Raw genomic sequence first — 14,238 nt, 5'->3', positions numbered from 1 at the left:
TAGCTGTGGAAAATTACTAGCTTCTCATTAGATTATTAACTAGAAAGTACCAAAAGTCTCTAAGTATTCATTAACCCTTTCTACAGTGCAGGGCAAATACAGTGTAAATGAATAGGATATACTGTATATCACACCATACAAATAAAACGCAGTTACACAGTATTAAACAGTATAAGTCAGTGTAAGTTAACCCTTTAAAGTGAAATAAAGTAAGGAGTTGATGACTTTGCATAGGGGAAACAGGGGCAAATGTCCAGACTTCAAAGCACCTCTGCTCCAGGGCACTACAATAGCTATGGGTTTCGGTGGAGGTCCACCACAATGTAGATATTTTTAATGTTTTTTATGTGTTTTTATCAATAAACACTTGCCTTTGAAGTAATCTGGTGCAGCGCGCTGTTTTATCCTGTCTCTGTTGGAGCTCTCCTGCCCTCAGTATCTTCTGGCCTCTCTGTTGCAGTGTCCGTCTCTGGAGCTCAGTGCCCTGGTCCTCCCCCCAGTGTGGGGGAACTTCTCTGTGCCCCTGGTAATGTGTACTCGTCCAGTGATTCCAGGGCTGGTATATGGAGGATGACACACCAGGGAGCGCGCCCCCACTCTTGTTTTCCACTAGGGATGTTGTCACTAATGACATCACTATGAATAAAGTTACAGTCAATGACATCACTTCTGGTATGGTGATGGGTAAACTATGTGACAAGCATTCTGGGAGTAGGATCATTGACATCCTAATGAAGGCAGTTTATAAAAAGTAGTGCAAACAGGACATGTCCTCCTCAGGTCCCAAGGGCAGTGGATCCCGACCAGGAAGCCGAACAGAAGAAGCCGTCCCGGAACCAAATCAGAACCCATTCATTCGTGAGGGCTCCGTGAAGGTGAGGGAAATGTTACCTGTCAAATGTGATAAACAGGAGGGGAGGAGAGTCAGAGGCCACGTGTGGGGGGGAGGGGGGAATTTATCAATTTGTGCCAATTTTTTTGCAAGCTATATTTCTGCTAAAATTTGCACTTTCTGTGATTGTCCATCACTCTCTGCACTTTTCAAAAAGTAGGTGGTGCTTAGCGTAAGGGTCTGGGCCACCGCTGGTCCTAAAGATATTGGAGGCTTTATGTATCTGGGACCAGGCAGTGGGTCACATGTCTCACCAACAGTTGATGGGGTATTCCTGACTATGGGACCTCCAAATCCATAAAGTCCTCTGTAATGTTGGGAATCCACAGAGGTGGGATTCAAATTTTTAACAGGTTCCCTACATACACCATATTTATGCAACACACATACATAAATGCACCATATATACACTACACACACATACCACCCAACTAAGTAACTAAACTATCATCGGCGCGTGAAGCAATGGAAGTGAACATCTCCAGCTGCCATGCCACCGCCAGAGCACCGGATCGGGACTCAGCCGGTAACGCGGTTCTCCGATCCAGTTGTAATTTTAACAACCAGATCTGGAAAACTGGAGGGAATTGCCTGAGTCCTATGCCTGGCAATTCTGTCTCCTAAGCCTAGTTCCATCTACAGGCCTGGAAAGAAGAACAAGATCGTCTGAAGGAAGAAGAACGCCTTAAACAGGAGAAGAAAAATGCAAAGAACAATAAGTCTGGAAGTAAGAAGAGGGGAGGAAGCAAAGAGAGACCAAACTCAGAACGTAAACGATCCCCCACTGCTCATAAGAAGAACCTCAAGAACGATGGACCTAAAGATCCCGAGTCTGAGCCAACTCCTCCAGATGTTCCAGAGGAACCTTCTAAGAAAGCTTTCAAAGTAAGTGGTCATATCCTGCTTCCATCCAGGCTGGTGGCTTCTCCATCCTTGTCACACCCTGGTCTCTCTGTCCTGAACCTTATCTTGGCCTCTTCTTGGAGAAGGTTCCGCTCTTACCTTCACACCCCAGATCCCAAATTCACAGATTTTTTTTTGTTTCTGATCATTTGTCCAGTTCATAGGTTATGACATGGGAGACAATTTGATCCAGGTCTCGGGGGGCTGTCGCTACCTCTTCCCGACAGATGGCGGACAGATTCAGGTGGAACACATGCATTTCGAGAAAGGTAAAGATCAAATGATAAGATGAAGAAGAATGACGCATTATAAATGTCAGATCAGTGGGACCTTCAGCGATCGTGAGGACATGTGGGTCCAGGCATGCACCGTCCAGGTTATTGGTGGGACCTCGTGTTCTAATGATCGGCGCTGTTTGACCTCTATCGTTGATGGGTCTAAAACCCTTAGGTCTGGCTGTAATTCACATACTCCCATCTGTTTTTGGCAGGTTCCACCTACGTAAAAGTGAAGATACTAAAGGACGGACATCGATTCCTGGTGCATATTGTTAATCCAAGGAAGATGCCCCTTGGTGGACAGGACGACTTCACCGAGGTGGACCGAGGGCAGCGTGATGGTATAACATCTACAAGAGGACCAGTAGTGTAATGTTATAGCCATTATATCTGAGTAAATGTTATTTTAATGTCATCTGCAGGAGACACGGCCTCCAAAAACCGAAGCATCAGCGAGTTTGGGTCATTTTCGGCCACTCTGAACAGTGGGATACAGTTGTCTCTGAGTCGTTACGGCTCCTCCGGCCACGGGCCAGGTAATAAAGACACTGAGAAGGTTCCTCAATTTACTAGATGCTGATGTACAGCAGCTAATCTGAACTAGCAGAGCTGCAGTGTAAAGCATGGAGGAGGGAAGCAGAGATGTGGCAGGACCAGAGTCCTGAGCCTCTGAGATGTTCAGAATGAACTCATGTTGGTGCTATTAGTAATGGACCCCCACAGAGTCCACAGACAGGGTGGGTGAGCCGGAGTCCCTGATCGCAGGGGATTTGTACAGAGCTGTAAGGTTCCTGATGTGGACTAACATCCGTAATTCATGATTCAGAGGAGAAAGACCCAGAACTGGAGGCCATGTTGGCGATCCCGTCCATCCACACCCCCAGCATCATCCCTGCACTGCAACCTCAGCCTCCCCCGTCACCGCCTGGAAAAGGGCGCAAGTCCCCCCGAGGGAAATCCCCCCGAGCAGCTCGAGTGAAGACTCCTCAGGCCCCAGCAGTGGAGGAGGCCCCCAGGACACCAGAGGTCAAGGTAAGGACTCCTCACAGCCTCCTGCGAGTGACCAGTGGCTGCTGGCAGTGACTGGACTGTGCTTCCATTAGGTTGAACCAGTTACTCCACCAGTAACTACAGCCACAAAACCAGTGCAAGTCCCTGCATTTCCAGCCCTGAATGTCTCCTGCCCAAACGGTCTTCTTCTGACGTTCACAAAGGACGACACAACAGGTGAGGAACTGCAAAGATAAGTGAAGATAGCACTGCAGAGCATAACCACTCCACACTGCAGAGCACTGTCATAACCACTCCACACTGCAGAACACTGTCATAACCCCTCCCCCTCCACAACTGCAGAGCGCTGTCATAACCCCTCCACACTGCAGAGCGCTGTAATAACCCCTCCCCCTCCACAACTGCAGAGCGCTGTCATAACCCCTCCCCCTCCACACTGCAGAGCGCTGTAATAACCCCTCCCTCTCCACACTGCAGAGCACTGTAATAACCCCTCCCCCTCCACACTGCAGAGCGCTGTCATAACCCCTCCCCCTCCACACTGCAGAGCACTGTAATAACCCCTCCACACTGCAGAGCACTGTCATAACCACTCCACACTGCAGAACACTGTCATAACCACTCCACACTGCAGAGCACTGTCATAACCCCTCCCCCTCCACACTGCAGAGCGCTGTAATAACCCCTCCCCCTGCACACTGCAGAGCGCTGTAATAACCCCTCCCCCTCCACAACTGCAGAGCTCTGTAATAACCTCTCCCCCTCCACACTGCAGAGCACTGTCATAACCCCTCCCCCTCCACACTGCAGAGCACTGTCATAACCCCTCCATACTGCAGAGCGCTGTAATAACCCCTCCCCCTCACACTGCAAAGCGCTGTAATAACCCCTCCCCCTGCACACTGCAGAGCGCTGTAATAACCCCTCACACTGCACAGCGCTGTAATAACCCCTCCCCCTCCACACTGCAGAGGTCTGTAATAACCCCTCTCCTCCACACTGCAGAGCGCTGTAATAATCCCTCCCCTCACACTGCAGAGCGCTGTTATAACCCCTCCCCTCACACTGCAGAGCACTGTAATAACCCCTCCCCCTCACACTGCAGAGGTCTGTAATAACCCCTCCCCCTCACACTGCAGAGGTCTGTAATAACCCCTCCCCCTCACACTGCAGAGGTCTGTAATAACCCCTCCCCCTCACACTGCAGAGGTCTGTAATAACCCCTCCCCCTCACACTGCAGAGCGCTGTAATAACCCCTCCCCCTCACACTGCAGAGCGCTGTAATAACCCCTCCCCCTCACACTGCAGAGCGCTGTAATAACCCCTCCCCCTCACACTGCAGAGGTCTGTAATAACCCCTCCCCCTCACACTGCAGAGGTCTGTAATAACCCCTCCCCCTCACACTGCAGAGCGCTGTAATAACCCCTCCCCCTCACACTGCAGAGCGCTGTAATAACGGTCAGATCAGTGAGAGATTGCTCATCCGACAAACCTACCCTGTGAGAGTGAGGAACCTCCAGCTCTTCAGGCCCAGTCTGACGGCGCAGAGCTCGGAGACGTCTCGAGTCATCACAGCGGAGGGGTCGGTCGTCAGGTTCCTGCTGGACGGATCCACACAGGTACTGTAATAGCGCGGCAGTACTAGTGACCTGGATCTCCCCATTCACACTGTGTCATGTTTCTGTGTCAGATCCTCCTGCCTGATGGAACCGTGATCCAGAGCCCCGATTCTGGTCCAGTGGTGGAGTCACCCACTATGTTACCAGTGGAAGCAGCAGAGACCCCCGACATCAACTCTCAACCAACGCCACCTCTCATAGGTCCAGAGGACCCCAAAGAGTCCGGTCCTGAGACCAGGAAAGGTAAGAGTCAGGGAAGAGAAGACAGGTCCGCTGGAGCTGGATCCAGACTCCGGCCAGCAGTACCGGCCCCGCGGACCTCTCAGTCACTCTAGTATTCTCTACAGGGAAAGCTGGACATAAAGCAGAGGCGGCCGACCTTCCTCCTCCTCCGGACTCAATACTGGCCACCCCTGTGGTAAAACCAGGCACATGGATCACAACCACCCCATCCGGAGAACGGATCGGAACCCAAGGGTCTCAGAGACTGGATCTGAAGCCTCTGCTGATCTCCAAAGCCACTGACCCCGTGACCAAAGCGGTAAGTCAATGGCATGAGATACTGCCACTGGTGCAGCAGGCATGGGTCACCCTGTGTATAACCCGTCCATGTGTCCCAGGTGATGACCACTAGAGAAGATCAGGTGGTGACGGTCACGCAGACGGATGGGACGGTGATCACAGAACACGCAGACGGCACCAGGATCACCACCTTCTACCAAGACGTGGACATTCCGCTTCCCGGAGATCACGAGGAGACGGGTAATCCATCACTGTGACCGGAGGAGAGCCGGGGTATCCACCAGTGTCCTCACCGCCATCCAACACAGCAGGGGGCGCCACTGCGCTCATAAGGCGGCTCCTCTCTGAGATGTTCTTATTGTATATTCTCGTGGTATCCCATATATTTCAGATACTTCTTGTGTGACCTTTACCCCCCCTAGACCCCATCACCCGCAGTATAATTTGGATTTAACGAGTTGCTTTCTTATGATTGATCCCTCAGTCGTAGAGCCAGAACCCACAAACCACGATGAGAATAGAATCAGCGGAGCGCACAGTGGACGGGGCGTCAGAGAGGGGCGCTGTCACGGCTGCGTGATTACATGAGACAGCAATATGTGACGGGGCGAGATCCCCCAGATATCACACATCTCTATTCATCATCAAGCCCCCCCAGCACCATTAATCTCACACCGTCCCGTCCTACAGAATCAATATTCCGTTCCTGGGCATGGTCCATGGATATATAAATATCACAGTGACACGGCCATCCATCATAAATCCGAGAACTCCTCCGAGATGGGAGATCCATCATAGATCTGTCTCCATCACCCCCCTCCCTCTCACAGCCCCCGATCATCACACACGGAAGACTCGTTACTGTAACCACAAAGCAGCTGGCAGAAAACACACGTATGACCGCAGGTCTGAGCCGCCCATGATCTCACCGCAGCGCTGCCTCCCCCCCCCTGCTACAGGCTATTACACATTGTATCAGTATCATTAGTCAGGACTGTTACCGGTGTATCAGGAGGTTACATTGTATCAGTATCATTAGTCCGGACTGTTACCGGGGTATCAGGAGGTTACATTGTATCAGTATCATTAGTCAGGACTGTTACCGGTTTATCAGGAGGTTACATTGTATCAGTATCATTAGTCCGGACTGTTACCGGTGTATCAGGAGGTTACATTGTATCAGTATCATTAGTCCGGACTGTTACCGGTGTATCAGGAGGTTACATTGTATCAGTATCATTAGTCCGGACAGTTACCGGTGTATCAGGAGGTTACATTGTATCAGTATCATTAGTCAGGACTGTTACCGGTGTATCAGGAGGTTACATTGTATCAGTATCATTAGTCAGGACTGTTACCGGTGTATCAGGAGGTTACATTGTATCAGTATCATTAGTCCGGACAGTTACCGGGGTATCAGGAGGTTACATTGTATCAGTATCATTAGTCAGGACTGTTACCGGTTTATCAGGAGGTTACATTGTATCAGTATCATTAGTCCGGACTGTTACCGGTGTATCAGGAGGTTACATTGTATCAGTATCATTAGACCGGACTGTTACCGGTGTATCAGGAGGTTACATTGTATCAGTATCATTAGTCCGGACTGTTACCGGGGTATCAGGAGGTTACATTGTATCAGTATCATTAGTCAGGACTGTTACCGGTTTATCAGGAGGTTACATTGTATCAGTATCATTAGTCAGGACTGTTACCGGTGTGTCAGGAGGTTACATTGTATCAGTATCATTAGTCCGGACTGTTACCGGTGTATCAGGAGGTTACATTGTATCAGTATCATTAGTCCGGACTGTTACCGGGGTATCAGGAGGTTACATTGTATCAGTATCATTAGTCCGGACTGTTACCGGTGTATCAGGAGGTTACATTGTATCAGTATCATTAGTCCGGACAGTTACCGGTGTATCAGGAGGTTACATTGTATCAGTATCATTAGTCCGGACAGTTACCGGTGTATCAGGAGGTTACATTGTATCAGTATCATTAGTCCGGACTGTTACCGGGGTATCAGGAGGTTACATTGTATCAGTATCATTAGTCCGGACTGTTACCGGGGTATCAGGAGGTTACATTGTATCAGTATCATTAGTCCGGACTGTTACCGGTGTATCAGGAGGTTACATTGTATCAGTATCATTAGTCCGGACAGTTACCGGTGTATCAGGAGGTTACATTGTATCAGTATCATTAGTCCGGACTGTTACCGGTGTATCAGGAGGTTACATTGTATCAGTATCATTAGTCCGGACTGTTACCGGTGTATCAGGAGGTTACATTGTATCAGTATCATTAGTCAGGACTGTTACCGGTGTATCAGGAGGTTACATTGTATCGTGAGATCTGCCTACAAATATTTGACATCTACTGTATAGTCAGCTTTATGCTCCAGAGCTGCATTCACGATTCTGCTGGTGGTTGAAGGGTCGTCGGTTCTATTTAAAGGGGTTTTCCGGGGGTTTGTTGCCAGGTTAGGTCATTAATACCTTTAGGCCACTTCCTAGGCCTTTGATGTCACATTCATCGTTCACGCTGCTGGACCTGGGCTGCAATACGAAGGTGACTTTGAGGATGTAACGGATCAGCTGTGAGATCTCTTGACAGTCTGAACCACCATCCACGTGGATACCAGCAGAATTTTGAAAGCAGCTCTTGGTGTGACTAGAGTGTATGATGTGACTTGAATGTTTTTCTCAGGGGAAATTCCTCAGACTGTCACAAAAAAAGTGAAGTTTATCCGTGTGGAGAGGTCGGACTTTGCCACCACCATTCTGAACTGCGAAGAGATGACATGTTATGCCGTGTGCGGTGACGGCACCGAGGTTCTGGCCAGACCACAAGGGTCATATCAGGTGAGTGCCATGCCTGGTCCATGAAGTGGTCTGATGACATCATCAGGATCCATGATTCTCCAAGTGTTTGGTAACCCTTGAGGACCACCTTGAGGTTCCCATCATCTTAGACCAATGATAGAGACACACTCCTCAGGGTTTTCCGGGAATTGTTGAGGGCTCGGGGAGTCATAGATCTGTGACGACACATTAGGGAAGAACTCCTTCAGGTCGCCCCACTAATTTCTGTTTTATGTTCTTGCATGTGATGAGGTGTTCCCACCAAACTCCGGCTGTCTCTCCATCAATCACGAAGGACGAGCCGTCTATTCACCAAGGACAGGTTCCATAGAACAGGCCCCCACAAGGCAAGAGGATCTGCCCCCCGCAACTTACGTCATGTCTCACACCCAAAATGTCATCTCTGAGGTCCTGGATCCTGAGGGCAATCTCTTTCAGGTAGTCTCTTCTCTGTCTCTTAAGAGACCCACAGCTCCCAGACCCAGCATATTGGTATGTAATGTGGTTCTTGCAGGTGATGTTGGATGGGAGCACGTCCGTGGTCATTGCTGGTGGGGACACTTGTGAAGAAGAAGGAGAGTCGGAGGAGAAAGACCTGGCTTTATGGCAGCCTCCAGAGGTCTACGACTTACATGCCCCCCGGTACAGTAGGATCCATCCATCTGTGGTTATTATTGTCCCCATGACCTCTGTCTCTTGTATGACCTCTGGTGACCTCTGTGCAGGTTTTTCATGGTCAATGCCGATGGCTCGGGCAGCGAACTTCTGCGAAATCGAGAAGTGGAGGATTTCTTGGCCGCCTGCTACTGCGATCCGGCTATAGCGGTTATACGAGAACCGACCCAGGAGGCCCCAGGTGAGGGATAGCTTGGCAATCAAGACTTCTTTGTCCATTAATGGCCCCATTGGAAGGGAGATGTTCTCCTAGTAATCTTGTGGTAAGGTGCTGACAACTTCTTCTAGGTGTCGAGAGCATCACCGTCCTGCAGCCGGTCCCTGACACCTCCCCGTGGACCATGGAGAAACATCTAAAGAATATTGTGCCCCCCAATCTCCTCTCCAGGAACTGGGCCACCTTCCCTTCCATAGAGGTGTGTGTAAATCTGCGAGTGTGATGTGCTCCGGAGCCTGAACGGTTAATCACAACACCCCTCATTATTCTCAGAGGAAAGCACCAGGACCCCCTCTGGGCATCGGCATTTGGAAAGGTCTCAGTATTGGGACAGAAAGACCCGCAAAGCCTCGGCCCCCAGTCCTGAAATGCCCCAATGTGCTGAGGGTTTGTCAGCTCCATCTCTATGAACCAGTTGGTCAGGAGAGGAGGGAAAAGATGGAGGCGTCACTTAAGGTAGGTAGAAAATGGGGGGAATTAGCCTGAGTTGTCCCCGCTGCGGACTATCACCCCCATAATCTCCATCTGACTCCAGGGATACATCGACAAGGTTATACAGAAGGAGGAGGAGAAGCGAGAACTGAACACCAAAGATCCCAGGACGGCGGAGGAGAAGGAAGACGCAGCTGATCTGCTGCAGCTGGTGCTGGTGAGGAGCCTCTGCAGGGATGATGATGATGATGATGGTGGTGGTAGTTGTCATGTAAAGAATACTCTAAATCGAATGCAGAGGGTGGAGCAGGACACGAAGACTCCGCCCCCTCTGGCCCAGAGTCTTCCTTTAAGGATGTATTCATGGATGTTCCCATTCACTGAAAGCAAACAGAGATCTTGAAAATGAATGTGAAACTCTTTAAGCAGGCGGCTCCTCCACATAAGGCTGCGTGCAGTCATCTCTCCAGGTCTTAATGTCGATATGCTCCTCCCACAGTCTCTGACCGACACCCAGGAACCTCCCCCAACCTCCCCCCTGGACCGGATACAAGGTAACATAGACTTCCCCTTTAAGTAATGGCAAAGCTAACCTCCGCTTCCATCGTGTGAGGTAGACATGAGAACCCCCCCCCCCCTTTATTTTGGGATCATTCTTCCCAATATCAGACACACAGATCGTTTTTTTCATCCACTTGTCTTAATTCTGCGTCCGATTCCTGCAGCCGACATCGCCAGTTTGTATGAGACTACCGTCTCCGTGCCGCCACCGCCTCCCCCACCCATGGCCGGACCGCAGCGAAGCGTCCAAGACTGGGACCAGCTCAGGTAAAATGGTCACCACCGCCCTGGATCATACACCCTCAGGCAGCTTTACCTTCTCAGGTCCTGTGGTTTATGTCTGTGTCACCCCCCTTCCTTTTTATATAAAAGGGGCGTAGCTAAGAACATTCCTTACATTACAATTCCGGGGTGACCCGAGGACAGGCGACTCCTCAGGTCTTGTCTTCATAGATTCCCCAAGATGTTAAAGTTGTATGAAGGCGTAAAGCCCATTTCTAGATTCTGAGTGATTCTGTCACCAGTGACGCGTCTTGTACCCACAGACAGGAGATCCAGGAGCAGAAGGAGCAGCTGGCGGCCATCAGGGGCCACAACGTACCCCCATATTTCCAGTCCGAGCTCGGCTTAGAATTCCTGCAGAAACAGGTAGAACCCGGTGTCAGAACTGAGATCATATGGCTGTCTCCTCTGTCTTATGGCTGTCATTTCTGTCTTATGGTTGTCACCTCTGTCCTATGGCTGTCATTTCTGTCTTATTGTTGTTACCTCTCTCTTATGGTTGCCACCTCTGTCTTATGGTCTTCACCTCTGTCTTATGGTCTTCACCTCTGTCTTATTGTTGTCACCTCTGTGTTATGGCTGTCATTTCTGTCTTATGGCTGTCATTTCTGTCTTATGGTTGTCACCTCTGTCTTATTGTTCCCACCTCTGTCCTATGGTTTTCACCTCTGTCTTATGGTTTTCACCTCTGTCTTATGGTTATCAAATATGTCTTATGGTTGTTACCTCTGTCCTATGGTTGTCACTTGTGTCTTATTGTTGTCACCTCTGCCCTTATGTCCTATGACTGTCACCTCTGTCTTATGGTTGTCACCTCTGTCTTATGGTTGTCATTTCTGTCTTATGGTTGTCACCTCTGTCTTATGGTTGTCATTTCTGTCTTATGGTTGTCACCTCTGTCTTATGGTTGTCACCTCTGTCATCATCTACTTCTATCCTTCTATCCAGGCTCCAGATTTGGATCTTCTCTCTCAGCAGCTTCCACCGTTCTCTAGACCCCCAGAGGAGGATGATGAGGGGACAGACGAAGAGCTGACGGTCAGCATTGAGGATCAGGAGTCAGGTGACATGGCTATAATATCCATCCATTATCTGCACCCAGAGAGTGATGTCATAGAGGAGACACATGATGTCATCAGCACACGCCAGTAGTGATGTCATAGAGGGAACATGCGATGTCATCAGCACATGCCAGTAGTGATGACATCATGTGTCTCCTCTATGACATCACTACTGGCATGTGCTGATGACATCGCATGTTCCCTCTATGACATCACTACTGGCGTGTGCTGATGACATCATGTGTCTCCTCTATGACATCAGCACACGCCAGTAGTGATGTCATAGAGGAGACACATGATGTCATCAGCACACGCCAGTAGGACTGGATAGACTGCAGCAGACAAGGAGCAGGATACATGGCGGCAGTACAGTCACCTGCTCCTTACCTGAACATAATTCCAGAATCATTTTACAAATCCTTTGCCAATACTCTGCTGTGCTGCATTGTGTGAACACGACATCCCTTGGTTCGCGTCACAGACACACAGTAACTGGCAGAACCAGCAGGATCGCAAATACAGCTTTAGATGTGACTAGAGTAGAAGAGATGATATAACTGCTAAGAATGCGCTCTTAAAGGGACAGTTCACTTCCCGTAATCTGTATGATCCACAGGATGGCGGTGAGTTTATAACCGCTCCTTGTCTTCTTCAGGCTGCAGTGTGGACAGCGACACGACGCCCGCTCACTCCGCGGTCTCTGGAGGGTCACCGCAGCGCTCAGGTACAGAGATGGCAGAGTGCAGGCAGATAGTGGCCCCTAGATGGGCCCCGGTGCGGTGTAATAATAGAGGGTTGGGATCACACTGTACTATGATTTCTGCAGTGGAGGAGGACCTTCTGAAGACGCACGTGGCCCCAGCCCGGAGGTATCAGCCGCTGAGTCACAGCCTGGACGTGGACGTCACTGGACAGCCCCGGAGAGACAGGGTGAAGCCGGCCAGTGTACCCAACACCAAGGTACCCAGTCAGCATGGCGCACATCTGGGTATACTCCGACCCCAACCTCCTGACCTCCCCCTCTTCACATCTACAGTTCCCTGCGGTGGAAGATCCCATGAGGTGCGGCATCAGGACGGCGCCCATCTCCGCTCCATCCCATGGCAGAGGGAAGCACATGCCCCGCGGATTCCACCTGACCCCCTCCGTGGTGCAGTTTGGGGTCCTCAGAGAAGGCTACACGTACTCCACCAGCGTCACCATGAAGAACATCGGCGTGGACTTCTGCAGGTAACCTACCTCCAGGGGCGCCGCTCTGTGCTTGACCTCAGGCTAAGGGGGTCACATACTTTTGGTCAGGCAGTGTTCCAGCAGGTTCATCATCCTCCCCTCGTGCGCTCTGTCCTGGGAGCCATTTGTTTCTTCCAGATCAGAATGACGAACGCTCCTCGTATCCATGTTCCCCCCCCGCGATCCCCGACCGTCAGGGGAGTCATTAATACACAGACCGTGGCCGCCTGCAGAGCCCCCCACAGAATAAAAGCCACGGTTACATCCCTAATACTCGTGTTCTTTGCTTGCTTTCAGTGAGTGGAACACATTTAAATCGAGAGACTGATCTATCTTCCTGACCTAACACTTCTCACAGCTGAGGGTTTGTTACAGTCATATCCAGTGCAGATAATCCTCTGGGAGCTAAACACAGCCGCAGCACTAAGCTCTCTCCTGTGCTGACAGTTTGTTACAATGTATCAGTCTGGGGTCCACGCTATTTAGAGCAGGCATGCTCAACCTGCAGCCCTCCAGCTGTTGCAAAACTACAACTCCCAGCATGCCCAAACAGCCTACAGCAGGGCATTGTGGGAGTTGTAGTTTTACAATGTAGTTTTGTATTTAGGGGATTGTCTAGACTGCAAATATTTGTAACAAACCCTCAGCTGTGAGAAGTGTTAGGTCTGTACAGGTTTTAAGCCCCTGGCTCTAAACACAAATGTTCTGGTCACTGACAGCAAGCAGTGATTTAAAGGTTGCAGGTTCATAGTGGAGGACGGGATCCTGCGGCGCAGGCACTGGTTCTGATCACCGCCCCATCCCCCGCACTATCGCTGCCGGGTCAGGGCCACATTCTCACAAGACGTTCTTTCTGGCAGGTTCCGTGTGAAGCAGCCGCCGCCCAGCACCGGTCTGAGGGTCACCTACACCCCCGGCCCGGTAAGTGCTCCCCAATATTCATCTATGACTAGGATCGGGGGGCGTCAGCGCTCACGGCCTGTGCTTGTCCTCAGGTGGCCGCAGGGATGCAGACCCGGCTGGACGTGGAGCTCTTTGCAATGGCCGTGGGCTTGGAGGGGCCGGAGGGAGCTGCCGCCTGTTCCCACTGCATCGAGGTCCAGAACGAGGTGGAGACGCTGTACCTCCCCGTGACTGCAAATATCCTTCACCCGCTACGGGGCACACAGACCCCTAGAATATACATGGCAGGGCCTACAAGGATCGGGCAGCCTGACCCGTCTATGCCCAGGTGGGAGGTCCTCATGCACATTCGATGCTCGGCCGATCCCGGTGTATGGCCTTACCGTTAGGCTATCCTGATGGTCCCGCCCCTAGTGTCACATGACTGTTGGGTTAAAACCTTAACTCCGCCCCTACCCATCCTAACAGAAGACGTTTACGAGAGTGGAACGCCCCACAGACTGGGGCCCGGGGTCCGACTGGTCAGCACATCCCTCCACTCCAGACTGGAGCTCCTGAGACCTCGGAGGGCCACAGACGCAGGTGAGATAGAGGACACGGGGGGTGCACGGGGGGCTCACACGTCACATTAACCTCTTCCTCTCTTCTCCCGCAGCGCAGACCTCAGACGGCTGATTAGCTCCTGAAATCTATTTTCTTAATGTAATAAGTCAAAATAAAATTTCTAAATTATTAAAACGTCTCCAGCGATTCACTCACCAGCGGATAAAGAGTTAAAGG

The 14,238-nt window shown here is 50.7% G+C and overlaps 1 protein-coding gene across 1 annotated transcript in view; it reads left to right on the top strand.

Annotated features, from left to right (window-relative positions):
• Nucleotides 1-14,174, top strand: part of SPAG17 (sperm associated antigen 17) — a 179,964-nt gene extending 165,790 nt beyond the window's left edge. The window contains exons 19-47 of the mRNA XM_040422795.1: nucleotides 781-875; nucleotides 1,535-1,777; nucleotides 1,953-2,064; nucleotides 2,286-2,414; nucleotides 2,496-2,609; nucleotides 2,900-3,105; nucleotides 3,177-3,300; nucleotides 4,530-4,705; nucleotides 4,777-4,948; nucleotides 5,053-5,246; nucleotides 5,326-5,467; nucleotides 7,943-8,097; nucleotides 8,350-8,535; nucleotides 8,612-8,739; nucleotides 8,823-8,953; nucleotides 9,061-9,188; nucleotides 9,263-9,445; nucleotides 9,525-9,638; nucleotides 9,921-9,975; nucleotides 10,147-10,249; nucleotides 10,528-10,630; nucleotides 11,213-11,327; nucleotides 11,981-12,049; nucleotides 12,152-12,285; nucleotides 12,362-12,555; nucleotides 13,416-13,476; nucleotides 13,551-13,695; nucleotides 13,915-14,040; nucleotides 14,119-14,174. Coding sequence (XP_040278729.1) covers nucleotides 781-875; nucleotides 1,535-1,777; nucleotides 1,953-2,064; nucleotides 2,286-2,414; nucleotides 2,496-2,609; nucleotides 2,900-3,105; nucleotides 3,177-3,300; nucleotides 4,530-4,705; nucleotides 4,777-4,948; nucleotides 5,053-5,246; nucleotides 5,326-5,467; nucleotides 7,943-8,097; nucleotides 8,350-8,535; nucleotides 8,612-8,739; nucleotides 8,823-8,953; nucleotides 9,061-9,188; nucleotides 9,263-9,445; nucleotides 9,525-9,638; nucleotides 9,921-9,975; nucleotides 10,147-10,249; nucleotides 10,528-10,630; nucleotides 11,213-11,327; nucleotides 11,981-12,049; nucleotides 12,152-12,285; nucleotides 12,362-12,555; nucleotides 13,416-13,476; nucleotides 13,551-13,695; nucleotides 13,915-14,040; nucleotides 14,119-14,144 — 3,863 coding nt within the window. The 3' untranslated portion in view covers nucleotides 14,145-14,174. The remainder of the gene's footprint in view (nucleotides 1-780; nucleotides 876-1,534; nucleotides 1,778-1,952; nucleotides 2,065-2,285; nucleotides 2,415-2,495; nucleotides 2,610-2,899; nucleotides 3,106-3,176; nucleotides 3,301-4,529; nucleotides 4,706-4,776; nucleotides 4,949-5,052; nucleotides 5,247-5,325; nucleotides 5,468-7,942; nucleotides 8,098-8,349; nucleotides 8,536-8,611; nucleotides 8,740-8,822; nucleotides 8,954-9,060; nucleotides 9,189-9,262; nucleotides 9,446-9,524; nucleotides 9,639-9,920; nucleotides 9,976-10,146; nucleotides 10,250-10,527; nucleotides 10,631-11,212; nucleotides 11,328-11,980; nucleotides 12,050-12,151; nucleotides 12,286-12,361; nucleotides 12,556-13,415; nucleotides 13,477-13,550; nucleotides 13,696-13,914; nucleotides 14,041-14,118) is intronic.
• The last annotated feature ends 64 nt before the right edge of the window (nucleotides 14,175-14,238 follow it).

The sequence above is a fragment of the Bufo bufo genome, chromosome 3 (genome assembly GCF_905171765.1).
Source record: "Bufo bufo chromosome 3, aBufBuf1.1, whole genome shotgun sequence".
Classification (NCBI taxonomy): domain Eukaryota; kingdom Metazoa; phylum Chordata; class Amphibia; order Anura; family Bufonidae; genus Bufo; species Bufo bufo.
The sequence above is the reverse complement of the archived record's forward strand: the minus strand, read 5'-3'. Positions and strand labels throughout refer to the sequence as shown.